The 27,163-nt window shown below is 37.4% G+C and overlaps 1 protein-coding gene across 14 annotated transcripts in view; it reads right to left on the bottom strand.

Moving 5' to 3' along the window:
• Window positions 1–27,163, bottom strand: part of ERC1 (ELKS/RAB6-interacting/CAST family member 1) — a 308,860-nt gene that overhangs the window by 9,896 nt on the left and 271,801 nt on the right. For 10 of the 14 annotated variants that reach the window (XM_080576070.1, XM_080576080.1, XM_080576076.1 and 7 more), the window contains 2 exons: window positions 25,659–25,760; window positions 8,984–9,172 (listed from right to left, as the gene is read on the bottom strand). In XM_080576070.1, coding sequence (XP_080432196.1) covers window positions 8,984–9,172; window positions 25,659–25,760 — 291 coding nt within the window. Of the gene's footprint in view, window positions 1–8,983; window positions 9,173–23,989; window positions 24,057–25,658; window positions 25,761–27,163 lie in introns of all 14 variants that reach the window. The other 4 variants (XR_013944890.1, XR_013944891.1, XR_013944892.1 and 1 more) reach the window with 1 other exon arrangement.

Raw genomic sequence — 27,163 nt, 5'->3', positions numbered from 1 at the left:
AATTCATTTATGTGAAAGTATGCATAATACGAATATTTCTTATAAAACCAAGAGAAGCCCAACAACATAAGCCCACACCAAAGCTGAAATAAATCAAATGCAATCAAACAAAAGTAACAAATTTAACCAGATGAAGAAAATATTCTCAAAAAGTAAGTTTTGGGCCATCAAGAGGAGACTGCTCTGAATGCTGAAGGCAAGCAATAATGCTCTGTAAATCAGCATAGACAGAAAGTCTGTGCAGCTGTCTGGCAGATGTCTGTGATGCAACATCTTTGAAATAAATAGCAATGACAGCCTCGCATCAAGTTTGCTAGCTTCAGAACATCTAGGTTTAATAATGAGATTTCTACTTAAACAAAGTCATCTTAATTGACTGTGTGGCTGGTTACAGCATTTCTGTATCATCTATGTCATCTCTGTTTACATCATTCCTCCCAGAAACAGCTGTGACCAGCATACGTCACTCCTCATTCAGACAAGCTTCTTAATGGGGAACATCCGTGGTATAACTTGATTCACCTAGATGTTTGGCACTCCAAAATTTAGAGAATTTCTTTAAAATTGTGACTATCAGCTCTTCTCCTGGTAACCTAGGTTTTCTTCTTGTGAATGCAAATGTAAACAGTGCTATGCCGTTTTTCTATGAAAATAAAGAAGTGTTAACAGTCTTTTTCAGTTGGCATTTTCAGCTCAGAATATGATAAGACTCTTACACTTGCCTCATAGAAATGACAAAAAAAAGAGAAGGCCAGATATATTTGCCTAGTTGATGACAAGTAAAAAAAGACGACTTGGAAAGAAAGGGATAGCAAGGACTCCCAAAGTGCTTCATAGCATTTATGCTTTATCTAGGGACAGAAGAACAGAAGGGACCTTCTGTGTCTCAGGGGGATGTAAGCTTGCAGATAACCTGCAACAGATTCAGACACTTTTCACCACTGTTGTCTTCCTGGGTTTAGAGCAAGTCATTATAGGAATACTTTACCATTTATAGTTAAACTTCACTAGTGAAAATAAATAAATAAATTCACCATGAAATTACCTTGCATTTGTACTTTTCTGGTTCAAGATATTCTGGAAGTTATTTAAAGATTAATTGTCATTCAGAGGGAAAATAAGTTCATAGTTAAGAAATATGATGCCATGATTTTACCTGTGTACGAGGTGAACCACAGGGCTGTTCCGCAGAGCCTCAGTGGCCTTTGCTTACCCTATCATGTATGTAAGGCAACATTAAGCTAAGAACCTTCTATATTTATTTATACAGAGGATATTCCCTCTGCAGCGCATTATTTTCCTCTCAGTAATTCTGCACAAACACTGATGAAAAAAAGGCAAATAAAAAAAAATGTATCTCATGCAGATGAATTCTGGCTATGGACAGTAAAGCTGAAAGTAGGAAAGGAATTGCTTGTAGAGAGAAGCACAAAGGCAAATTAACTGCAGGGCTTCTAAAAGGCTATAATGTTGGGATCTCTAATCACATTTTCCCCAAAGTTCAGGTGCTTTTGCATCAGACTATGGCTACTCTGAAAAATAGTTCTAGAGCTTAAAATAACAGAAGTAAGCAACAAAAAGAAATCCAACTGATTTATCTTAGCCTTTGCTTTGTCTGAAAATAAGTTAAACTACAGTGTACCTCGGGCAAATGTCAACAGTTTTTGCATCTTCCCAGACACACCAGTCTAAATATGTATGTTTGGAGTAATGAGGGCCAATTATATACAGCCCTTCATTTCTCAACTTTATTAGACTTATAAAATGGTCCAAAGAATGGGTTAGGAATATAGAAACCCCAATCTGCCAAACATTTTTTTCAAACATATATCCAAAAGTCTTTTTTTTTTTCCTGATTTAGACCCTTAAATATTTTTTTTTTCTATCCGGAAATGTTTTCTTTTATCTTTTATCAAAATATTTAAAAAAATATTCATTTAAAAATTAAAATGAGATTTCAAGGTAAGCATTCTGGCTTGCCTTTTTAGAGTGATGCAAACTTTAAAAATATGCTTTAAATATATCTAAACACACTTGAATAGATTTCACCACCTATTTTGAGAAAAACACCCTTAAAAATTTGTTGAGGGCTTCTGAGGCATACATTTGAAAAACTTTGTACACGTGATTTATCCTGCATTTCTGAGCATCTCTAAGCTTTGCAAATAGCAGAAATATTATTTCTTTGGTAGTTTATGAAATTTCAAAATAAATAAATGGGAAGAAGGAATGAAATAAGTATTTGTAAGTTATACGTTGCATTTGGCTGGAGAAGTTTGCCTGTGAATCCTGTCCTTGCAGGTAACAAAGAGTAATGTTTGCCTGTGTCACAGGGCTACCGGTGAGGGCAAGGCGCCACTGTGCTGCGCATACCTGGTACAGGTGAACCCCACTGCCCTCATCTGTAACTACTCACAATTTGGCATCTTACTGGGATGGTGAAAAGCAGCTAGGCAGCAACTTCCCCGGGTCTCGGTTGTTAAACATTACCTGATATGTCAGCTTACTCTCCTGAAGCAAGACGACTAGGCACCGCAATTAGTCTGTAATCGCCGCTTCATTCTGTACCTACACCTCGCCCCTTCCCTCCTCTGTTGGCGAATGGGGCTGCAGGGCTCCACTGGGACTCTGCGGGTTTATTCAAGGCAGTGACTGATAGCAGCAATCACATGACAGGGAAACTCACCTATCTACACAACAAATCTGAAAAAAACCACCTCTTTTAAGTCCTTACTTACAACTTTTAAAAGGTTAGAAGACAGGGTCGAGGGTCCAGTTATGGTTTTGTGCCTTCCAAGTGCTAAACACAGAGGAGAGGATAAAGCAGCAGGTTGTTAAATGAAATTAAGTTACATGCATCCATTTATTTTAGGATCAGAGCTTGAGCTCTTCCTACTCATTTCACATTACTTATTTCTCTTTAAGAGGAAGTTCAGGACTTTGTTTATTAAGAAGTGATGGAGAATCCTGATAGCTCGGAAATTTCTGACAGATATTCCAAGAAAGAAAATTCTGTGGAATATTTTGTTTTTGTACAACCCAGTGAGGCCAACAAGCAACACAAGGACGCAGCTGCTCCTGCGTGTGATTACCTTCATTCATGAAGGACACCCCACAGACCTCCCCAGCTGTCCCTCTACGCAAGCAAACCACAACCCCTAGCGATGTCTCATGCCAGTGGAGGCTGCAGAAAAACTCCTTGAGGACCACAGCATCTGAGAGAGGCACAGAGTAGCGGAACCTGTTACTAATAACAAAACGCATGGAGAGGTGAGTTGTCCTTAAACAAATGCAGTAATGGCTCAGAGGCTGACACTCCATCTGCTTGTAGGAACTGCCTGAAATGAGACCACACAACATTTTAGGCACTTGCCCCACCGAACACTTGACCTTATCCTGAAAGCAATGTTTTTCTCTTTATATCTCCTTCCAAAGTCTGAATAATTAGAGTTATTGACTGATAGTATATATCTTAATTAACATTAATTATACTAATTCCATGCACAAATAAAAATGGACACTGTTATATCAGAATCAACTTATGGATAGTGTTTGTAACTTCAATCAGTGTTTAAGAATTATGACACTGATTCCAAGTTCTTATCCTCAACCAAAACATTAATTTAATATAAAGGCTCCAAATGGTACTTACTGTAATAATTTTAGAGAGTTCCCGTATCCATTATTTTCCCAGCTAACCTCAGCAAGTACATTTGCACTTAAAGCAGTATATAAATTGTTGCAATTATTACTTCTAATTTCTAACAGAGACCAGAAGTGGGCTGTTTAACTTTAACATACATTATGCATTCCCATAGGATTACAAATTAAAAATAAATGACATAAATCAGGTGGGGGAGATAACAAGCTAATGGAAGAGCAGTCCAAGAAGGAACACAGGATAAACTCTGAAGTAATGTAGTAACTTGGAATTACTCAATGCAAAACCACAGAGTAATTTCTTTACAGAAACTAAATAAGTAATTTCTCATAGATGATACAGAAGTAGGAACGCAAGGGGACTCTGAACAAAGAAGTATACAGGAAGTTTATAAAATAGATATTTGTAATTTAGAGTTAAGTTTATCCCACTTACAATATTGTTTGCATAACAAAATGTGTGTTTAATACTTGAAAAATTCAGCAGGGATATATGCCATTTTAAAATTGATTTTTAAAGCTACGTATATGCAGTCTGGTGTCCTTCTGTATGAAAAGCTTAACATTAACTCTGATGAGAGTGAAATGTGAGTCACGTACAATGTAAATTATGCTGCTCCTTGGAACTAAGCCATGACTAGTTAGCTGATGCAGCAGGTTTTGACTGATGCAGTGAAGTCACATTATTACCTTTTTCCTTCCTCTATTTTGAGCAGCCGAGAAGAGAAATTCCCGGTTTCTCAGGAGAGGATTAGTAACTAGGAATCCCTAGACAGTCTGTGCTTTGGCTGAAGCTTGTACACAGGGAGGGGAGATAATCTTGCTTCACTACAAGGGCTCTTCTGCGACAATGAAATTTTTCAAAAGTGCTTCCCTCTCTCAACTCATGTCCGAAGCTATGGTACAACACTGGATTAGTAGTGGTGTGAGACTGCCTTCCATCGCAGGTGTCCCCCGAGAGAGCACCTCATGGAAATAAGCCTGCCCAGCTCCTACAGGCTGCTGTTGATGCCCAGGTGACAATACAAATGGTGCTGGAAACACCTCTGGGGAAACAGGAAGAGGTCTGTTGTGCAGAAAAAATGGTGCCTGGGGGTGGGCAGAAATAGCCAGGATGAATGAAGCCTGGACATGTCAGACGTGGCTGGGAAGAGCCACTGACGGCTGGGAGCTAGGGAGCAAAATGCCACCCCCTACTACTTGCAGGGGTAAGAAAATTATTTTAATCAGACAGGTCCTTTTCTGATAAAGTTTTTTTTTTCTTTTTCTTTTTTTTTTTCTCAGAATGACCTTCAGCTGGATTTGAAGTGATGAGAAACATTTTTTATACTGGTTAAGCTACTGACGGAATAAATACTGTTGTCTATCTGATTGCTGTATTAGGTTGTCTTTTTAATTTCTCACACTGCTGCCTTCCAGCCACAGTGCAGCACAGCACCAACAACATATTTAAATGATGGTTTTCAGCAAGTTCCTGTTTCTTTTCCATCCTTCCCTTTTGTAAAGATAAGAAAAAAAACAAAAACTGAACTATAAATAAAAATGTGGAACATATCATTATGTTCTTAATGTCATTTCCTTTCATATAGGAACAAAATCCCTCACTTCAAGGCAACCATCTGAAATACGAAACGTAGCCGAAGTTCTACAGAGTCCAAGAATATTAACATAATGATATGTTTAGGGCAAAGTGAAAGAAAATATTATATTTAATCGAAATTGCTAGGATAATGCAATTATTTATAATGAATGAATGGAATTTTTATTTCTCAGTGTCAAGATTTGGAACATTCATCCTTCCTTCTGGTAACTCCAATTTTTTAATAAGAAAAGTTGAACAGGACATGAACTAGTCGAAGGAGGACAGTTCCAGCAACAGTGCTGGCTAAAATGTTTGGGTATGTTGGGTCAGAACTGACTCAGAGTAATGTTTTCCACCACATGAATGACTTAACGACATGGTTCGAAGCACCGTAGATTCCCTACCGCCCACAACTTAGTGTCGTACACCCAGTTTAGATTAGTTTTTGAGATACCATATACTCATAAAATACTGCCTTCAGGACTTCATTAAAAGTGCACCAAAATTTTACTACAGTAATGCAGCTTTAGAAAATGTCTTTGAAAAAATGCCAACAAAGTTAATTCAAACAATTATATAGCATTCTGGTCCCAGATTTTGATTAAAATCAATTGAAGTCACTAAGAAATACAGTTGAACTCAATGGTATCATATAGAAACTATTATACATGAAAGGTACCAATTATCAATCAAACTCTGAGAATCCACAAAATTATTTATGTGGCAACATAATCCCCTTTGAACTACGGTGTTGATGCTGGCAGATGCTCTTCCAACAATGACTTGTACGTTAGTTTCCGTGGGTCACTGCATATGTGCTAGAAGAGTGAAAAGCTTCCATCTACTTCATACACTGGTTTTACCTACCAAAAGAAGCCACAGAAAATGCCTACTATTTGTACCCAGGTCTGCCCAGCAGGTATGAAAAATCTAGAGTATTGACTACGAAACTCATCAATCTAAAGAGTATTGACTGTTGAAACACAGCAGGACCAACCTTCACCAATAATAGTTGCTGGAGTGGGAAATCACATCTCTAAAAGCAACAGCATGAAAATGAATTTTCAACTATTTGTTAAAAAAGAAAAAAAGGAAACTATATAATCTAATTGGTGAGAAGTGGATACATTGGCATCACTCTTAAGTGTCATTGGTTTTCAGTTAAATGTATCCTCCCTAACCATGGTAACACTTCTTAACATTCAAGAGGATTAATTTTTTCCCACTGAAGCTTGTGAAGCATTATCTACAGAAGATCATATTAGAAGGGACAGGAGAGAATTTAATGCACTGGATTTGAAGTAATTTACAAAACTCATTAAAATTCCAAAGATGCAAAATGGGTATTCTGTCCTGGGCTTCTGCAAATCTGGAAAACTGACCCCTCCCTCCCATGGGAATACTTTAAACACAAAGGAAATTCTGCAGTTAGAAACAGAAAAGCTCCACAGACATAAATGAAAAATGTGTTTTGTAAATTGAAATATATCATTAGTTTGTATTTTCCAACTGAAGCTTGTTAAATGCAATTTAAGTGAGCATGGGAAAGCAGAAGAGACTGCTATATTTTATTTTAGCAAATATTAATGATGCATGGCAATCACAAATGGAATAGTAACTTTAAACAACTGAGGGGATAGTAATGCAGAATTAAGGCAATAATGGGAGAGGACAAAAAAATCTAAGGGACAACTTAGATCATTTCTTTTCTCACAATTTACATTTGAATGCTTTCTTCACTGGGTAACCCATAAATGTTGCTAGTAGACTAGCAAAGTTCAAATAACCTTTTATTAGACCAGTACACAGAACTGGAAAAAAACAGATGCTGTTTTGGGTAGACTGTTTATTCAGAAGGACTTGCCAAAGAAAGCCTTTTCCATTTTCTTCACCTATGCCTCTTGATTATAGAATCGTAGAATGTCCCAAGTTGGAAGGGACCCACAAGGGTCATTGAGTCTAATTCCTAACAGACCTAATAGAAGACATCACCTAGTCACATAGGTCTTATATTCAAAGACTGTAACAGATAATAGACTAGCCAATTTCAGGTGTGTCCAAACTTTGCCCACATACACCCTTTATTTTTGTTGTCAGAGATGGCCTCCCATACCGGTTTTACATTCATTGATTCATCTCAATCTGAAAGACATGGTGATTCAAAATCATGTGCCTCATGTTTTGATCTATAATGTAGAAGCTGTACCTCTTTAATATATGAGGATGGCATGCATTATACTGAAAACCTTTTAATCCTGGATCAGCGAGTACAGAATCCCAGAGACAAAAAAATGCTGACTTGGTGCATAGGGGATAGCAGGCTCTGCTGGAAAAAGGAATGTGCCAAGCCTACAGAGACAAATGTAGATATTGAATGAGGCACACAGCACATGTTGAATCAAGGAAATGTATGAAGACAGGTAGAAAGACAGAGACCAACTGTCTTGTACCATCTAGGTCCTGTTACAGGCATATTTATCTCTAGAGGTCTGCTCTTTCCGAATTGTTAGATGTGCTCCTGTTGGCTTCCTGTAATTTAATTTCCGAGCTGCTGTCTCAAACTTTTGAATAAAAATTCAGCCTTGAATTGAAGGAAACATGCTTAAACATCACAGAAGAAGAAAACCAGAGCTGAAGTGTTCAGGTTGGACTCAAGATAGTGTTCACTGACCTGCAAATCCCCTTTTAATTACATTGGCCACTATTTCATCTACATACTGGATGAGGTGTGTACATATATATATATACATACGTATACACAGAAGTGAATAATTTAGTAAAAGAACTGGCATTATAATTCAAAGTCAGGGTCAAAAGGACAAAACTAGTCACATTTATTTCTGGTACAAACTTCTTATATTCATTTAACTAACGTGTTTGCAATATAGGAATAAAATTAAAAATTAAAGTGTTGAAATAGGAAGGAATGAGAAAAAAGGGTTGTGGAGAATGATGGATTATAGTATGAAAACAAGAGATAAAAACTGCCAGTGAAGGGATTAAGGAAGGCAAGACATCACTAGAGTTGGGAGAAAGGGAGATTATTTCTGCAGCTGAATTATAGCTAGATTGACAGTCTCTGTAGAGACTTCATCAGACAAGCTGTTATTAAACCCTTTCAGTTCTGTATTCCAAAACTCCTGGAAATACAGTGTTGGATTTCTGAAATCACTCTGTGTGTATGTGTGTGTGTGCTCACATGTGCATGGGTTTGTTGCACTTAGCACAATGAGTCCAAACCTCAATTCAGGTATCTGAGCAAGGTGGTAATACAAAAAAAATAGAAAAAAAAAGTATTGATAGAACATACTATTGCAGATGGCAACATTACTTATATTTACGTAAAGCGTGTGACTCATAAAAAGGTGCCAATTAAAATATAAATGATTAATGTCCTTTAAAAAGATTTAAGATCCCCATGACTATGTTAAGTTATAAAGTACAGCTAAAATCTGTTAACAGGTAAAACATGGCAAAAGTGGTATCTTGTGTTAGTGGGTTAGATTTCCCTTGTGTATAAATATATGTCCTCAAACAGGGAAAAAAAGTAAATGAAATTCCACAATAAATAATAAAGGCAATAATTTCAAAAGGCATTGACTCCTTCCTCCAACTAAACACTGGGTCTTTGCTACCTGTTTTCATGAATTAAGGAATGGTTTCACATTTTGGTGTGGTGCATCACTAGGACCTACATCAACATTTCAGGCTTTTGTTCAGATCTTCAGACCACAAACTCACCTGCTCCTGGGTCATCTTCTGCAGCTCTTTCTCCCAAGCTGTCCGGTCATCATCCAGGTGGTAGGAAGCAGGTGGGGTGAGTCCACGCAGAATCAGGGGGTCACGGTCATGGCAGAGGGCTGTCAGATGTCCAATGTATAACTTCAACTTGCTGCGATTCTGATCGAGTTCTAAGAGGGGCTGAATTGTCTGAAATAAGAGAACAGAAGTGGTCAAGAACTGTCTGAGACACAAGCAATGATGAAGGAAAAGATCAAGGACAAGGTTACATACTTGTTCAGCTTTATACTGAAAGAAACCTGAACACTCTCCCTCCCCACAGTATTCCTATCATATAGTCCCATAACCATCCAGCATTGAGGCAGAAAGAAATGAAGGACATCAGGAGCAGAGACAGATGACAGCCATCTTACTGATATATGAAATAATGATGATATGGGTTGAAAAACAAAACAGTATGAGTTAAATGGATTAAGTCTATTGATTATCCAGCAGCACTCAGTCAGCTATTTCAACTCCCTTCTTTAAAAAAAATATATTTTTTTGGATAAAAGGTACCTGTCAACAACAAAAGCAAGTGCAATTTAGATTCTACCTCATTTTACAAACAACCATTTCACTGTTAGATAAGTATACATTAAACATGTTCCAAAGAGTGACATTTCCAATGATGTCGAGTTGCTGGTTTCTAAGATGAACATCTCTCTACGGTAGAAACCGGAGAGATGTATCTTAACCAGAAAGTCTTCTATTAGTTTTGAAAAGGTGATGACTTTCAATTACTATTGCAAGCCAGATTCTATACAACAGACTAAAAAAATAAAATCAAAGAACTCTAATGAGTACTATTTTATTTCATTATACATTACCTAATCTGAATCTAAACTTAGTTGCTCATTGCAAACCCTGGAGTCATCCAGTTCCCACAAAAATTATCAGAAGAGCCATTTTTCATTTGCTTTACCAAAAAATAGAGTTCAAGTGGATAAATACATATATGGTTTATATTACATATAAACCCTCACTATGTCCCCACCCAAACTGTTTCATATTGTTCTATGTATTCATGGGCATATATTCCAAAGTGCAGTATACAAAGCTTTGGCTCTAAGGTTTGCAGCTGATCAAAAATTAAAGAAGAACCAGGCACTGTGCCTCCACTCCGTAAAATGAGGTGTTGAAGCTAAGAGCACTGATGCGCACCAGCTACGAGAGCTGGAAAGCCTTGCTACAGTGCTGGCAACTTGTCTTCGTGTTCCCAGGCAGGGGCTGCACCTGCTGTCTGCTAACAGGCTGGGGATATCTTTTCAGTAGGACACCTCTGACCCAGCTAATGAATAAGGAGCGAGATAATCTCTGAGTCAACAGAAACAGGGTGCTGGCACCACTTTCAACAAAGACCCTGGCTTTGAGCCCTTTTAATAAGCCTGTCAGGGCTCACTTATTTTGTTCCTAACACTGTTCTACATGGATTAATTTCTGTAGAGTGAGAGGATCTGAGAGCAGTGGCTAAGCAGCTAACTAATGTCAAACTCCTTGTCCCACAGAGAGCCAGCTGCGCTCGACAGCCAACATCACAACATCAGGGGGGCGGCAGCGAAGACCAGCCAACAGCAGCCAGGCTGAAGGGACAGACAAGAAACCTGCAGAGAGAGTAAGCTCACGTGCCTTGTTATAAACCTTACCACTGTGTGTGGCCTTGGGGCGACAGCTGTTTACAGATATGTACATGTATAAAAATATGGTTTGGTGTATCAAGACTGCAAACTGCAGCAGGGTAGAATACTGCTCTCTTGTATTGGGCAGTAGGAAGGGATATTTTAGTAACATCAGCACAGTCACACTTCACTTCCATCACCAAGTACAATGGTCTTTAACCAATTGCACCCATCAGCTTTGGTTGCTTGGTGAATTTACACTACCTGTCCCAGTTTCTTATAATGTGGATCACGTGGATTATGATCTGAAAGCGCACTGCCTATACAGGTGCAAAAAAACCCCTGTGACATTTCTAATTTAACTGATGTCTTTCCTTACTATTCGGTTTCTCCACAGTGGGGAGAATGATGGAAGATCACACCCTGAAAAAATACTGTTTCATTAAAATGTGGAAAATAAGTCATCAATGTCTAATAAAGCTGACCAATCAACACAGTAGGTGCCTTATATTCTCTTTCAGGTAACACATTCTATCAAATATCCATCAGATGTGCAAATTTCACTCTGTAAAGACCTGGACTTGCCAACCTTCCTGACTGTTCTTTGTGATAAAGAGAAAGCAGAGCTATCTGGCAAGTTGTGATGGAAGACTTTAATGTAAGAGCTGAATTTGATTGCTCAGGGATGTTCTTTCTGTACCCTTCCCCCTTACCTTGAGCAGCACGTTCCTCCCTTTCTGGAAATAGGCCAAATGAGGCGTGTGAAAGTTCTTAACTAGCAGCGCTCCCAAAGCTGTTCACAGAGCAATCATTTCTCTCACTTGGGATCCATTAAACCCTGCCAGTCAAGTAGGAAATGCCCTTCTATTTGCGTTCCTGCCATATCTACTTCGAATTAGACACTTAGCAAAAGGCACCGTGCTTCCCACGCAGCAGAGCTGCCACTGCCTTATCTCAAGAGGGTGTAAGAGCACTTGCTAAGTGGAAAGGCAGGGCAGTACTGGATGCATAAACCACATCATGCTCCCATGTTCAGCTCAGAGCTGTAGAGCTTTCTAAGAAAACAATGGGTAGACGGACCAAGCCCGGGAATCTCTTTTAAAGCAGCCAATCTTCATTAGTCGCACTGATACATTTGGACCATCCTCATCAAAGCATGGAATGAAGTCTGCTTAATGTACCACCTAGTTCTGAATACTGTAAATAGCTAGCTATGCGTGAAAGTTCATTTCAGTAATAAAAGAAGTCACTACAATGCTGAAGTGGAGACACAAAATGTCTAACAAATCTCTGATACAAAACCAAAGCATCTCTTCTACCAACAGATACAGACATTTGGGAAGGTGTTTCAAAACAAATCCAACTTGGTAACAACATGCTCTGTCTTTTCTGAGATTTCATACACACAAAAAAAACCTGTGAGCATGACAAATGGGAGTCTATTTGTAGCTCTGAAAGCCATCATGACAAAAATATGCTTTAGAATAAAATTAATACTGCTTCTTCAACTGTAGTTCTGCTGTTGCTGTACAACGGTCAGCTTAAATATAAGCAACTGTATTTAAAAGATTTTATGATAAAAGCCTGCATTTAAATTCATACATGCGCTGCATAGATAAGAAAAGGTACTTGTAACTGAATCTGGCTGGAAAGGCTTATCTAAATGTTTAGTCACGTTTATTGTGAAAGATGAATACACCTTAGATACAGAGACTGTTGTGTCTAAAAGTTTGTCTGAACAGTGTCTAATGTAAATATGCAAAAACACGTAGGTAGTTATATGAGAAAGAAAGCCAGTGAATGGGTGGTATAAGTGCAGCAGTGTCGAACTGAGACAAATGCGATATTGACTATCCATAAATGTCTGCCGAGTAAAGTATGGTTTTAATCAACATGTAATAGGACTCAGTCACCACAACCACCAGCTTTAAATTACTGGTTCTCCAGGCAAAAGGACTAATGACCCAGTCACCTTTCTCCCTGCTAGAATTCCCTTCTTCTCCAAAGGAAGCAGCTACTTTTCTTTGCCAGAACTAACTAATTAACTTTAGTTAGTTAATTTCAGAGAATATGTTTTAAATTTCTACTTTGCAATAAATCTGCAGCTCCCCATTTGGAGTGGAAGGAAGTCTTTTATGTGTCCAGTCTGTTTTTCCATTTGCATCAGTTGATCTAGAAAAAGTTAGTTGCTTACAGAACCTCCTTACCCCTCAGAATCATGCATATGGATCAACAGCCGTAATCTTTTTTCTTACAGAAACATACCTCTGAATCCTCTGTGCAAACAAAAAAGAAGAAAGTAACATCTTGACACAGCAGTGCTAATACAGAGTGCTATGCATACACTTGGCATTGGCATGACTGCTGTCATTAGCTTACCTATGCTGCTTGCAACGTAACGTTGCATGCATTTGTATTCACTACAGAATGCAACAAGGCAGAGTAATGCAGATATGTGGTCTTCATTTTGCAACCAAATAATTCAGTAAACTTTTCTCCACTTACCCATAAATATTTGAGAGAATCTCTGAGGAACAGCTATATCAAGAAGAAAATGAAGAAAACAAAATGGAACAGATAAATAATCTCAGGGTCAAGTAAATAAAGTGAGGTCAAAATATAACTAGATTTGCAAAAGTGTTTGAAAGAAGTGTGCACAGAAGGAATCAGGAAGTTTCCAAGGAATTAACTGGTTTGAGAAATGCTCTAGCTTGCTAGCCTGGTCTGTGGACCTTGACTGTACTTTGTAGATTCTGCAAAGGCACAAAACCAATGACAATGATGACACCTTCAAAACTTCAGACTGGATATAGTAAATAGGCTTCAAAAAGAATCAAGTTAAATCAGGTAGCCCTTTATCTCTTATTTAGCACATTTATCATGCAAGCACAGCAAATTATTTTCAGCTCCAGTTTTCAGACTTTGTTGCTTACAGATGCTGCCCAACAAAACTTACTTCCCAAACTACCATTACACAGAAGATGGGCTTGAAGTCTCAGTAAATAGGGACTTGATTTGTTAAAAAGAAATTATTCCAAGGAGGACCTGAAAAATCCAAAAAAAGATGGAACAGATCATAGTGGGCCCTCAGACGCCTAAACAAAAAAAGTCTCCTGTATCTGGGTTTTGTTACAGATATCATCATAAAAGAAAATTTTGCCAATATAGCAAAATTTCTTGTATTGTGAGATATGGAAATAAACTAAGAAACAGAATGATACAGTCTGGAAGAATTTGCATGGCAAATTGAATTATGCCTTTTCCCTGCTCAAACCATTTGTATTTGTTTGGCAACAAATGCAAGGGTTCAACTATGATCATCGTGCAACCATTGAATGCAGTGGAGTTTTATGAGGCATGAATTTGGCTCAGAAAGTGCAAAGCTTTCCCAAATTCAGAACAATTTATCACTGATGTCTTCCCTTCATTATTTTAAATGGAAACAGAAGAAAGTTCTCAAAAAGACTCTGCCTGACCTCAGTTCAGTTCAGCTCAGTTCACTGCTGTACAGAGATACTTGGTTTCTTCAAGAGACCACAATACAAAGGCTCAAGGACAGGCTCAGTTTTCTTTAGATTTGTTTTAAAGACAAAAATGGATTTAAATCTAACCTTCATCATTTTCTCCTCATAAAACAAAACAAAACAACATGCGTGAGGAGGTGAAAGAGATTCTGGCTATTTTGACAGAGCTGTCTTACTCAGTTCATTTCTGACAGAATCAATTAGGAAGTCATTTTTATAAAGCAAATTCTTTTTGAAATTTTTATACACCATGAACAAATCCCATGGATTAATGATTTCCAGAGTTCACCCTCTTCATCTTGGGAAAAATCCAGACCAGAAGAATAGAAAAAGCACAAAACAGGGAAAGTAGTTTTTTGGTAAGTTCTCTCATTTAAGTAAAATCTTTTTGCCATAATGTAGGTGAATCAAATAATTGCAATGGGTTGGTAGGATTCCTAAAGCACTGAAAAAATAGTTCAAAAATATTTTTCTACATAACAAATCCAGAAGTACTTTTTCATGACACTGGCAACTTTTGCTTACATGGGCCATGGAGCAAAATTTTGTGGGGAACCATGTGCGGAATAGCAGGGACTACTACAGATCAGAACTGAAATACACTGGCAGGACTGTGTGAAGCTTATAATTGGCACATTGGGAAATACTAAAGTTCAGCAATGGGGTACTTCAGCAGAGCTGAAGGGTTTCTCTACATACGGCGACTCCAGCTTGAATTTTACCTGTTTCATCAGTCCCTTGCTTTCAAAAGCAAGAGCATTCACCGAAATCCTCACCTACTAAATATAACTAATTGCACTATGCACACATGGCATCTCTTTCTTCTGTAACAGTCTGTATGTCTCTTTCCTAGTTGAGTCAAAGGAGGGAAATTTGTGACTTAATTGCAAGATGAGATCAGAACATGCAAACTCAAATGTTGTATTTATTTGTCTAAGTTTTCTTTTGTTTTCAAAATCTCTTGGGAATCTATCAACTCATCAACTTAACTCTCCTAAAAACAGGTGGAACAAAGTAGAGTAAGGTCTACAGAGAATCTAACATCTTCCACTGCTTTTTAATACGTCAATATCCACTTAATTTGAGAATGTCATTCCTATAAGTTGTGATAGTTATCAGGTTAAAATTTTCAATAATAAAATCAATCACAGAAAGCTGTGAAACTGAGTAGTCAAACTTGGGATACTGAAAATTAGGATATCATCAAGAAAAAAAAAGTATTCCTGTAGCAAATGAAAATGGTTCAACAAGCAAAGTGCTCACAGCTTGTACAATGACACTGTGGACTTAAAAAAGCATCCTCTTGATCAAACTTCTGAAGATGCAATTAAGGAAGTGAAAGTTTTGATTTCACAGAATACATTTTATTCAGATTCCTTCATCACAAGAATATTGTAACTTGAGAATAAGTAACAACAATCTGCTTATATTTTTAATCTGTTAAAATTTTCTAGCACTCGTTCTTTTAATAAGAGTGAACAAGAAAGCACATACATTCCTTGCTAAGCTGTAGCTTGTCTATTGCTTCTTCCTATTACAAGAGATAAAAGGAAACAGCAGCTACAATGCTTTTGTTTGAAAGCCGAAAATTTTATCATATATACTGGGAGAATCTGTCCATGTGAATGCTTATGTATCAGGGACTGCATTCTTTCGTCTCCCTGCTGTCTGATACTTTGTTAATGGAAAACAGAAGGCATTTCTTAAGTAGTCTACCAGAGAACACAATCAGTGCTCTTCCTGTTCAGATGAACTATAACCTCCCTGTTCACGGGTGATATGAATCTTCGTCTCGTCCCTCTCTAACACTGAGTCTTCATTCAGTTGTTTCAGCTCTCTACCTGCTACATGACACTTTCAAAGCAAAGCCACATGAAGCCACAGTCTGCCTGGTTTGTCTGTCGTCAGGATTTCTTTGTGGAATTCTTTGCTCTCCATTCAAATGCAAATTTCTATTAATAAATATAAATACACACACATAAATATCTATATAAATTCTTCTCTATAAGTTGTATTAAACTAACAGATGTAGTTGGATTGCCTGTGGTGAGACTACTTTGAGTTGGAACCTGGCATCTCTGTCAGTAATTACAAACTTCACCAGCCAGGAAAATACAGCGTCTAGATTGGCTACATGCCCTTATCAGTTTTTATTTTACTCATATTTCTCTCAAGCTTGTTTTCATAGTTAATAAATTGGAAGGCAGGTTTGGGCTTGATTCTTTCTCTACTCTAATGCTGTTCATCCTCCCCCATTTCTTTTCTCCTAACTTACAACTAAAAAGCATTGGCACACCCCGGCTGGCTGCAGCTACTCCACTTCTGTCTCTGTCCTGTCTATGAGTGCCAGAACTCAACTTCACTCTCTTTATGCTACCAACAACATACTCACAGTGCGCAGAAGCTTCCTCCATGGTTGCACACTGGCATGTGGATGAAGGCTATAAGAAATCTAAATGACTAAGTAATTGGGAGATAGTACAGACTATCAAAAAAGTCTGTAAATGACAACGCTCTCCTGGAAGTGGCCAGAAACAAATAAAAATGTTTGAGTATAGAATTCTTACTTGCTACAAAGAACAAGCTGTGAGTAGAAGAACATATTGAGCTGTAAATCAGAAAAGAAAATAAGACACAGACCTGGAATAATCTGATTTAGTAGATATGAATGATAGCCTCTTTGCAATTGTTTTGCTGAAAAGCTCAAATCACTACAAAAAGAAACCAGCCATCTGTTTTGAATGTTTTAGAATATAAGTATCTATTTGTGTTCTTCTTTGATCTGTAAGAATAATAGGAAGACAGTGATACAATCCAGTTACACCTCTGTTGTGAGTGCTTAATTCATCCCAGAACTGCAGATTACAAAATTCCATCTGGAAATCTTAGTCTTATCTTTCTGGGATCAGAAAGAAGACTAACAGTGTATCAAGATCAGTTCTTTTGTGCTGGTAGATAAAACATTCTTGGACAGAGAATATATTCTTCCAATATAAAATAGTTATTAAGACAGCAAAATAGTATAGCTAAAAAAACCAAGATAGCAAAAGAACTGTTCCCAGAAACAGGGAAAGGACTGGGAGCAGAACTTAATGCCTTTTTAAGGATAGCATTCTTCTCAGCCTGGCCCATCCCAGTCTAACAATACTCTATTTACTGGCTAAAAGATTGCATGCCAGTACAGGAACAGAATAAGAGAGAAGGTGGAAAGGAATGGTTTCCAAACTGGGATGACAGAACATTAATCATATAACAAAATACTAAGGTTGATATCACTATCTCTTAAGTTGGTCACTCCAACAAAATGGCATTGTTACTTACACTGAAATAAGAAAGTCACTGCAAAAGGCTTTCCATTATTCAGTCATTACAGTCAAAAGGCTTGAAAAGGCTTGAAAAGAATAGATAACTGTTTGATAGGTAAATCAAACATTTTGATTTTGAACTGTACTTCTTGAGTGAACAGCTGTCAGTCCATGCACCCTCCTTGAGCTTCCTTGGCTGAGCTTGATGGCAGGTCTTTCAGTTTCATAATTAACAATGACGCCTACATAAACAGGGCTCCAGAAAAGCAGGGATGGAAGGCAGGTCCTGTGATTAACCAGGACAACTGTATTCAAAGTGCTACCCTTGTAAGGATTAATTAGTTACATCATCTTATTGGAGTGCATCGCACCGGGGTTCTTACTGCTACAAGTTTAGCCCATCTGGAAAGTGGGAGTGAGGAGTCCTGACTGTTACAGTATGACAAAACAAATCTGGCATCTTATCTCTCAGTCAGGCCAAGCGATAATGTTTAAATAAAGTAAGATTATTTCATGTAGCCGCCTTCAAATTTTGCACAGTGAATGTCTCTAAGGCAAGGCACATTCTTTCACAGTGATTTTACACATATGAAAGAACTATAACAGATACTATACAGATACACCACACAATTAATTTGTAGATTTTTATGGAGGAAGAAATAACCCTTCGGAAAACAAAAGATGACAATGAAAAGGAAGAGAGCTGTCTAAAGAGCTTTGTTCAGTGTGCTGGAATAGCAGCTCCTTGAAATATTTAACACATGGGTTATTTTCCCTTTTTTTGTGAAGGAATAGGATCTTGGAAAGAAAAATAAAATTATTAATAAATCAAGCTGAACACAAATCTAACACAATTTTGGGAACAAATTCAAAATGAGGTATCAGAATCACCATTATACCACTGTAACAACACGGTTTTAGGACATTGTGTAATAATATCACCTAGCACTTGTGTAGCACTTTTCCCAAGCAGAACTTACACTTCACAAAAACTTCAGCTCATTTTACAATTACAGAATTTGAGACAGAGAGAAAGAGAACAAGTGAGTGGTGGGAGACAATGCCAGGAAAGAATTTATCTTCTGAATCGTGGTCTAGTACCGCGTCCAGTAAAGTATATTGTAATATGAGTCAGGCATGAAAGTTTGATGTTTTTGACCATTCTGCATGATCTAACAATTAAAAAGACCATACTGAAAATAAATTTATTTAAAAAGCATCCGCAGAGAAGCTTATTAGGTCACGTTGTAGTAAGTGACAGTACTGAGAACCTAAAAGAATTGTGACAGTAGGATGAGCAGCCCTCTACATGCTGCAACCATAAAATGTGCCTCATGTTGAGAGAAGGATCACATTTATGCAGTGAATGAATGTCCATGTAATCATCTGAAAATGGATCTCATCATGAATAAGATATATCCTTTGATGAAGGAAATCGGTATATTTATTCAAGCACTAAAGAGTGCATGAAAAAAATGAGTATTCTTCTCAAGCTTCCCAAAGTACAGGCACTTCTTCTTCTGCAGTGTTCTCAATGAGACGTTCATGGGGTTTGGCAACTGTGGTAAGGGTTGCATTAAGTCCTGAGATGTCCTATCCTATCTCCCTCAATATCATTACTTCTGTCCCTCTTACTCTACCATCATAGTAGCCACAGCTCTTCAGACTACTGTCATCTGTCTCCTACTTCTGCCACCACCCTCTAAATCTGTTTGAATAGCTAGGTGTGCTGACTGACTAGGTGCCCATGCTTATGCATTTCCTTTCAGCTGTCAGATGGAAATAAATAAATACCCCCTCAAAAGGAAAGAAAAAGGAAATCATGAATGTTCATCTGGGGCATTCCTAAGGGTGAGAGAAAATTGCTCTGCAGACACCAGAAACATGGCTTACAAGCTTGAGCACTGAGTTGTTTCTTTTGTCTACATCTGCTTGTATCAACTTCTCTGGGAGCATAACTGTTTCTATTGTTTTTACTTCAAGACTTTTTAATACCTTTATCCTAACAGACGGAACACAGAAAGGTCATTCAAGCTACATTACCCTTGAATAGTCACAAATGTCTATTTAGTATAAGACTGTTTTTGGAAACAATTTATTCACAAGAGATGTCCTTTAGAATATTATAATCTAATGATGAGAAACTATACTTTAAAGAAATCAAACAATTCATTTCACAGAATCGCAGAATGGCCAAGGTTCAAGGGACCTCTGATGATCATCTAGTCCAACCCCCCTGCTGAGCAGGATCACCTAGAGCACATTACGCAGGATGGCATCCAGGCTGGTTTTGAATATCTCCAGAGAAGGAGACTCCACAACCTCTCTGGGCAATCTATTCCGGTGCTGTCACCCTCACAGTAAGGAAGTGCCCTCTCATATTCAGCTGGAACCTCCTGTGCTTCAGTTTGTGCCCGTTGCCTCTCGTCCTGTTGCTGGGCACAACTGAAAAGAGACTGGCTCCATCGTCTTGACATACCCCCCTCAGATATTTATACACATTGGTGAGGTCTCCCCTCAGTCTTCTCTTTTTCAGGCTGAACAGGCCCAGTTCTCTCAGCCTGTCCTTGTATAACAGGTGCTCCAGTCCTCTAACCATCTTAGCAGCCCTCCTCTGGACTTGCTCCAGTAGTTCCATGTCCCTCTTCTACTGGAGAGCCCATTAAACATACTGATGACTTTTTTTTTTTTTAATTTCAGTTCTTAAGTTTGGATGACTTGTCTACAGGAAAACCTTAAGCAAAGCCAATTACAAAATTAAAAATATAGCCTTTCCTACGCAATACACACATGTAATCTGTTGATATCACCATTATAATTTACACTTTTTGACAAGAAATCTATGAAATTTACTTTAGTTGACTGTTTTTCAGTTCTCAAAAACAATTTAAATATTTTCCTGTTATGTCACCATCTTCTTTCCACCACAGACATTAACTCTGAAATCTTAAAAAGATGTGTTAAATTATGCTAATGTCTTCAGGAGTCAACTAACAGTACTTATTGTTTCTGTGTTAAAATTTGTGAAACTCAAGTATTAGAAAAACGTCACAAAACGAGGTCTTTTGTCTTGCAAAAAAATTTTTTTTTTTTACAGTAATAGTAATGTTCTAATATTTTCATCTTCTTGAAAAAGAAAAATTTTATGTGCTCTAGTTCAATGCTAGCTCTTTGGCTATTCTGCTGTTACTTTAATAAGCATAAAATTAATTTTCAGATTTTGTTCCTGGAATTCAAGCACAGCAAAGCCAAATGTTCTGCTCCTTAGCAGGCATATCTGTGACTTCAGATTTTTTTGGCAATCATTATTAGAAAATGCTTCTACAGAATGAGTTCCAAAATTGTATGGTGATGGCATCTCTTGGGTTCCAACTCCTACTGCAAGCCAGAGCCATGGAATATGGGAAGAGGAATGCTATATAACGGCATGCATGCTCAAAAACACAGACATAGTATGTATAAATTATACACTGGGATAAATGTCTCAGTTCTCAGAGTTTCACTTTTGCTCTTTCTGTATTCTTACTCTTAGCACTTTTAACTTATCCTTGCTTTTGCATGTGTCCTTCATTCTGATTGCCTTTCCCTCTTCTGACAGCTTTTATGTTACCCTATACCCACAACAGCCATTCAACAAAATCAGTTCTCCTTTTTGATGTGCAGAGGTAACACAAGCAGATTTCTGAACCCTGCTCACACTTTCTCACATAGTAGATAGCATGGCTGTACTTAACAAGAAAAGTAGATGAGTTGAGCAGCTTGAGAAATTTACGTATGGAAGCCCTGCTGCTTCTTTCCCACATATAGCATATACATGGCACATGTTTACAAGAATATACACATGCATACATACATATCGTTAATACATATTAGATACCATAAAGTTTAAATTCCTATTAATTTTGATAAAAGTAATAACTGATTAAGCCATTGGCCAGACCATTTTAGTATTTGAGAAAGACAAAAGGGCACCCTCACGAGAAAGCACATTCAAATATGCTTGGATATAGAGAAGCATAGAGCTCCATCTGGGGAATAAAAGGAGTCATGAGAAATTCAGACAGCAAGGAAATGAGAGAATCTGTCCTACAGAAAAAGGCTGGTACTTACATTGAACTGTAAATTACCATTCTATGAAACTACAGGTAGGGCGCATATGTTTAGAAGTAGTACTGCATTTCAGTGGAGCTGTATCTGATAGTGCTGTCATTTTTAGCATTAACATTTTCAGTCAATTCCAGAATTTGGAAGGGAAAAGGCCTTTTGTAATATATATATATAGTAACAAACTACATTTTATATATATATATACTGTACATATTTTGGTGGATTCCATTATCTTCAGTATTGACCAGAGAAGATTGTATCTTCAGACCTAAAGGAATCTTACAAAAATAAAATTATCTCCAAGTCCTACGCTATTAGACACTTTTTGAAAGTCATTGTAACATATACATTTCATTTAACACATGCAGATTAAGTACTTCATGGCTTAAAATCTTCTCTTTACAAAGGAAAGGAGCAGGAGTTTTTCTTTGAATGTACGTGGAATATCATGACAAAAACATGTACTTTGTTAGGAATAACAGGATTGGGAGGCATCAATCGACTATGCTTTTCTCTGTTGATGTATGCCAGACAGGTTTGAGACTGACGTGTTTCTCAGATGAGATGCCTGTTAGGTGAGGATGCTGGCTGCCTCATTATTTTCACTAGGATATTCTGTAACATGCTTTCCTTGCTCTGCTGTCATAGCGTTGAAGCTAAGGAAAATGCCTCAAGTACACAATAGAAGCATATACTGTATTTAATAGGTATGAGGAGCACCTATTCAGTAAACTAAGAAGTCATTCTCTTAGCACAGTTACATTCATAGATGAATCAGTAGATGGGAGAAGAAAAGAGAAAGATCTTTCTATCAGTGTTCGTTATATAATCTTCATTTTTGCTCTGGAATGAAAATCAGAATAATCCCTACCTTCACAGCAAGTGTCTTCTTCCTTTTCATCATTTACTTACCTGATCATTCCTGTTTAATTGCCATGCCTCAGCAAAACTTTACAAGCATTCTCTCTAAAACCTTCAGCATCATATACTAACACGTAACCATTGCAAGAGCAGTGATTCAAAAAGAATGCAAAATCAACAATGAGTCTAAATTAATGAAGCATAGTTTTTTCACTAAGAGATTTTCTCAGTTCAAACCCCAAGGCATGAAATTCAAGTTTGACAATGCCACAGTTGGATTAAATTTTCAGACAGTTGACTTGAAAAGACATATCTGATCTATAGTCAGACAGACATATAACCCTGCAGTTAATTGAGCAAGTGTGAAGAGATAAGAGTAACTTGTTCTTTCTTTCTTTTTTCCTTTTATTTTTTACAAATCTGATATAAAGTAATAATTTCCACAGAATTTTTCAGAAGAGTTTTCTTACAAATAATTGATATGGAAAAATCAAATTCTGAGAAAAGCTACAAAGAAACTCAAGTGGAATATTTTTTCTTAAAAAATACATGAAAAAGTTCCATATAAATTTTTAAACTATTATCATCACATCTCAATCCTTTAAAATACTGTAAGTACTTAAATAAATTTATTTTGCTTTAAAATTAATACTACAAGGCTCAAATTAATTCTATGCACTGTAGCCTTATAATCCATATTTGATCTTTGCAGCTCTGAATGAAGGCTCCTGGACAGGAAAGCATGTTTTCTTCTTTGCTAGAAAGTGGCTCTGTCCTGTGCACTGCCTTCTGTTCTGGAATTTTTTTTTTTTTTTCAGAGACAATTTGACAGCAGAAAAGATAAAACTATGCGGGCAGATACAGAAAAACAAAATGCAGTTTAAATGACAAAGAGCTACCAATTTCTTCCCCATTTTTTTGAGAGAATGGACGATATGGGAGGAAGAGGGGAAGCTTAAGGGGATGTTACTCTTTGCCTTCAAATTTACAGACAATTTATATTCTGAATCAGTATCAAGAATCATCTGTTCTGAGCTGATAAATATTTGTGAGTGTTTAGGTCAGCCTGCATGGCAGCAATCTCAGCAGCAGATCTCAACATGCTTAAAACCTTTAGGAGGAACATTATCTGCAGGAGGAACATTATCTCTGAGCAAATTTTTTACCAACCAGAATCGAAAAAGCATACATAGATTTGGCTACAGTGCAAACTACTTTGAAAAAGATTCTTACTGAAAACATTTCCTCTGTGAAGTTAATGATAAATTATGAGAGACATTTCCTGTTCTCTCATATGCACTAAGAGTTTGCTTTGCATATAAACTCAATTACATGCCCGGGAAAGTTTTCCCCACAACATCATGAAACAATGACATGATTATTAGAGGAAGAAAATCGCAAATGACAAAAAAACACACAAGAAACACCAACATGCAGAGACTATGCAAGCAAGGGAGAAGGGGTACGCCCCGGTTTCACAATGCACACAGCAGCAAGATGGCAGAGTGACTGTTGGAAACTTTTCTAATGGCAAGAGAAGTTGATTCTCACCGTTCTGAACAAAATGGCTGAGCTAAGAGCATCTGACTGGTTATGCCCAAATACCCTCCTCCTCATCCTAGTGGTGCAGAGGTGACATGGGGAGAAAAGCCCCAGAGCAGCGTGGGAATGAAATAAAGAGTTGGTTAGTATTTAAAGCACATATGTAAGTACAAATAGTAGCAAAAAAGTGTGGTCTTAATTCCTTATGCAATATTCAAAGTCAGACTTTGAGGTACAGCTTGCTTTGCTTTCTTGTAGGCTTTGCTAACTTTTAAAATGCCCCTTTGCAAAAGGGAAAGTACAGTTGGACCCTCCTCCTGCCTTCTCCTCCCTGCTGCCCTCTCTTTGAGGCCTTTGCAAGAACTTCCTTAAATATTTAATCTTTTCATTTAATCTGTTAATGCTATACTGCATTCACTTGCAAGCATGTACTACAGTTACACCGTGGAAATGGCTTCATTTCACTCCACACTTGCAATGCAGAAACAACAGATATGCTAATATTTCATCTAAAACAAAGTTAGGAAAGCAATTTAATTTGTAGCCTTAAAAATTGCACTTTCCTGAAGGAGCTAAAACCAACATTTTCCAAAAACATTTCAGGAAATTTAAAGACACTCAATTTGCAGTTCTTTCTTTATCATTTAGAGGAGGGTATTAAAACAAGATGCAGAAGGAAGTTGCTTTGAAAAAGAGAATTTTTCTGCTTTCCTTTGCACCCCTTACTATTTTCTGATACAGACATAAAGAGAAATATTTAATTATTTGTTTTTTTCAAGGTGAATATATATATATTTTTTTCATCCCTCCATTTTCCTCATAACTGAGTACCTTACTCAATTTCTGTATTTCACAAGGTTGGTGCTTAAAGATCTAGAATGAGATGCCTTCCTTCAGATCTCAACAATTTCTAGCTCAGCCAGAGGGCAAAGAGGAGTGCCAAACATTCCTTCATTTTGTCAAGGCAGTGATTAATGATCGCTAATATTTTAATTAAATTGGAATGGATGAGATTACAACATGGGATATGCAATTACGTTGGCATTCTCTGTGCTACCCAAGGGATAGGTAATCTTTCTGATAGTTATCAAACACACGGCTGTGCTTCGTAAATGACACAAGAGGCTCCTCACTGCCTTGGAGATGGTAAATTGATTTTCCTTCAGTTCATGGCCCATTGAGTTTGTGAGGGAGCAGTCTGTGCTCATTTGGCACAGAGGCCAGGATTTCCTCATGGGAAATGAAGGGAACTGCTCATATGCAATGCATAGATCAGAAAGCTGATCCTGGAGCATGATTTCCTGCTACTGAAGACAAGAAACAGTCCTGGACACTCCACACATTCAAGCAGCAAACCTGAGTTACTAAAATCTGAATATGCTACACAGGACTCCAGTCTTGCATTTTAAGACAGTAGCATTTCTTTCTTCTCTTTCATTGTCTGCCCCCTCTTCTCCACCCACTTAATAACAGCTTGGTACCAGGAACTGTTTGTTCACATTTTGGGAGTTTTCAAGGAAGCCAGCACAACAGCAACATCAGTTTCTGTTTTATAACTGCACTGTGGAATGCTATTTTTGTTCCAAGGTACTGCAAGCATGTTGGGGAAAATTACATATGACTCAAAATGATCAGCCACCATAGTAAAATTACTTGACAAGAGAAAGAGACACTTTACCTGGTCTGGGGAGGGCTTGTGGTTGGTTTGGTTGGAATGGGATGAGGATTTAAGGTGGTCATCCTCATAGTTGTCAGCCATCAGCTTCATACGGTTCTGAGTCTATGCAAGAAACAGAAGAATTTCAGCCTAACGTGGTCACAGAGACTAAAGAGACCATAGGCTATTTAGGCTATTCTGTATATCCAAAATCCATACATGTAAAAAAAAAATTCAAATATGCACACAAAACATTAGTAGGTATTACTATACGAATAGGAAACACATTCAAACTAGTTCACTGTGAGGCAAAGTTAGTTTTGCAATTAACTGGCTCATCTGACTTTTACCTACTAAACCTGGTGCTGTAGATGTGTGTACAAAGAAACCAATTCCTTGTTAAAGAATCTTGGGATTAGGACTGAAACTCCAATTTGGAGAAAAAAACAATGAAAACATCAGTTGGATGTACTTAAGTAATTTAAAAAAAGAAGTCAGCTTTAAAAAAAAAAAGGTAAACAAGGTGATAATAGTAGGAAAGTTGAATATTGATTATTAACTGAAAAAAACATTTAATCTAAATATGCAAATCTGTTTTCAATTGATATACCAGACAGTACAAAAATCCTGAGATTACTCAGAAAAATCTAAACAATAAAAAAGCTTTCCTGTGAGGAACTTAGAAAGTTAATAAATTAGTCTTTGGGAAGAAGAGGTGACGTAATAAAGATGTATAAAATTAGAAACTGCATACAGTCAAGCAAAGAATTAACAAAATTTGAAATGAGTTTCTTTACTTAGATTTTTTTCAACTTCACAGGAAATGTCAAGATTCAAAAGATATATATATATATTAATCACAACATATAAAATACATATGGAATTATTGACTACTATATATATGGAAGATACATTTTGTATGAGTTTAAACACAAATGAAAATTCAAGGGGCACTTTCAGCTTGTACAAGGACAACTGACTGAGTACAAGGTTCTCCTGTTCTCCTTATTTCTAGGCAATACATTGTTTAAAAAGACAGGTAAAAATAAATTGAATACTACCTTAACATTACCACTCTAGTTAAGCAATTTCAATGAAGATGAAAATACACTACATGGTTGTGTCTGGAAAGGAAAACATTAGTGACATGAAGCCCTGTTAACATACAACTATCCTGAAGGGAGGTCCCCAGGTACCTACAAACACACACACAGAGCTTACAAGGACCACTCAGACAGAAATAACACTCTGCAAGTAGATTTCAAAAGACAGCTGGATCTTGGGTCTTGCAATGTGAACTGCTGCCTTCGTGTCATCTGCTTCAGTTGAGGTTGTCTGGCTGCCACTGTCACTGGGCTCTCACATCTGGAGCAGACCCCAAATGGAAAGATGGCATTTCCCAGTTTATAACGTAGATGAAGCCCCACTTTGAGCTTTGTAAAATTCCGGTATTGCAAAAAGCCAAAAAGGCTAGCCAGACCTGTGTTAGATATGATACACAGTAAATTATGTATAGCTAGACATAT

Source organism: Anser brachyrhynchus (assembly GCF_964034855.1).
Source record: "Anser brachyrhynchus genome assembly, chromosome: 1".
Classification (NCBI taxonomy): domain Eukaryota; kingdom Metazoa; phylum Chordata; class Aves; order Anseriformes; family Anatidae; genus Anser; species Anser brachyrhynchus.
This window is presented reverse-complemented; position numbering and strand designations above follow the sequence as displayed.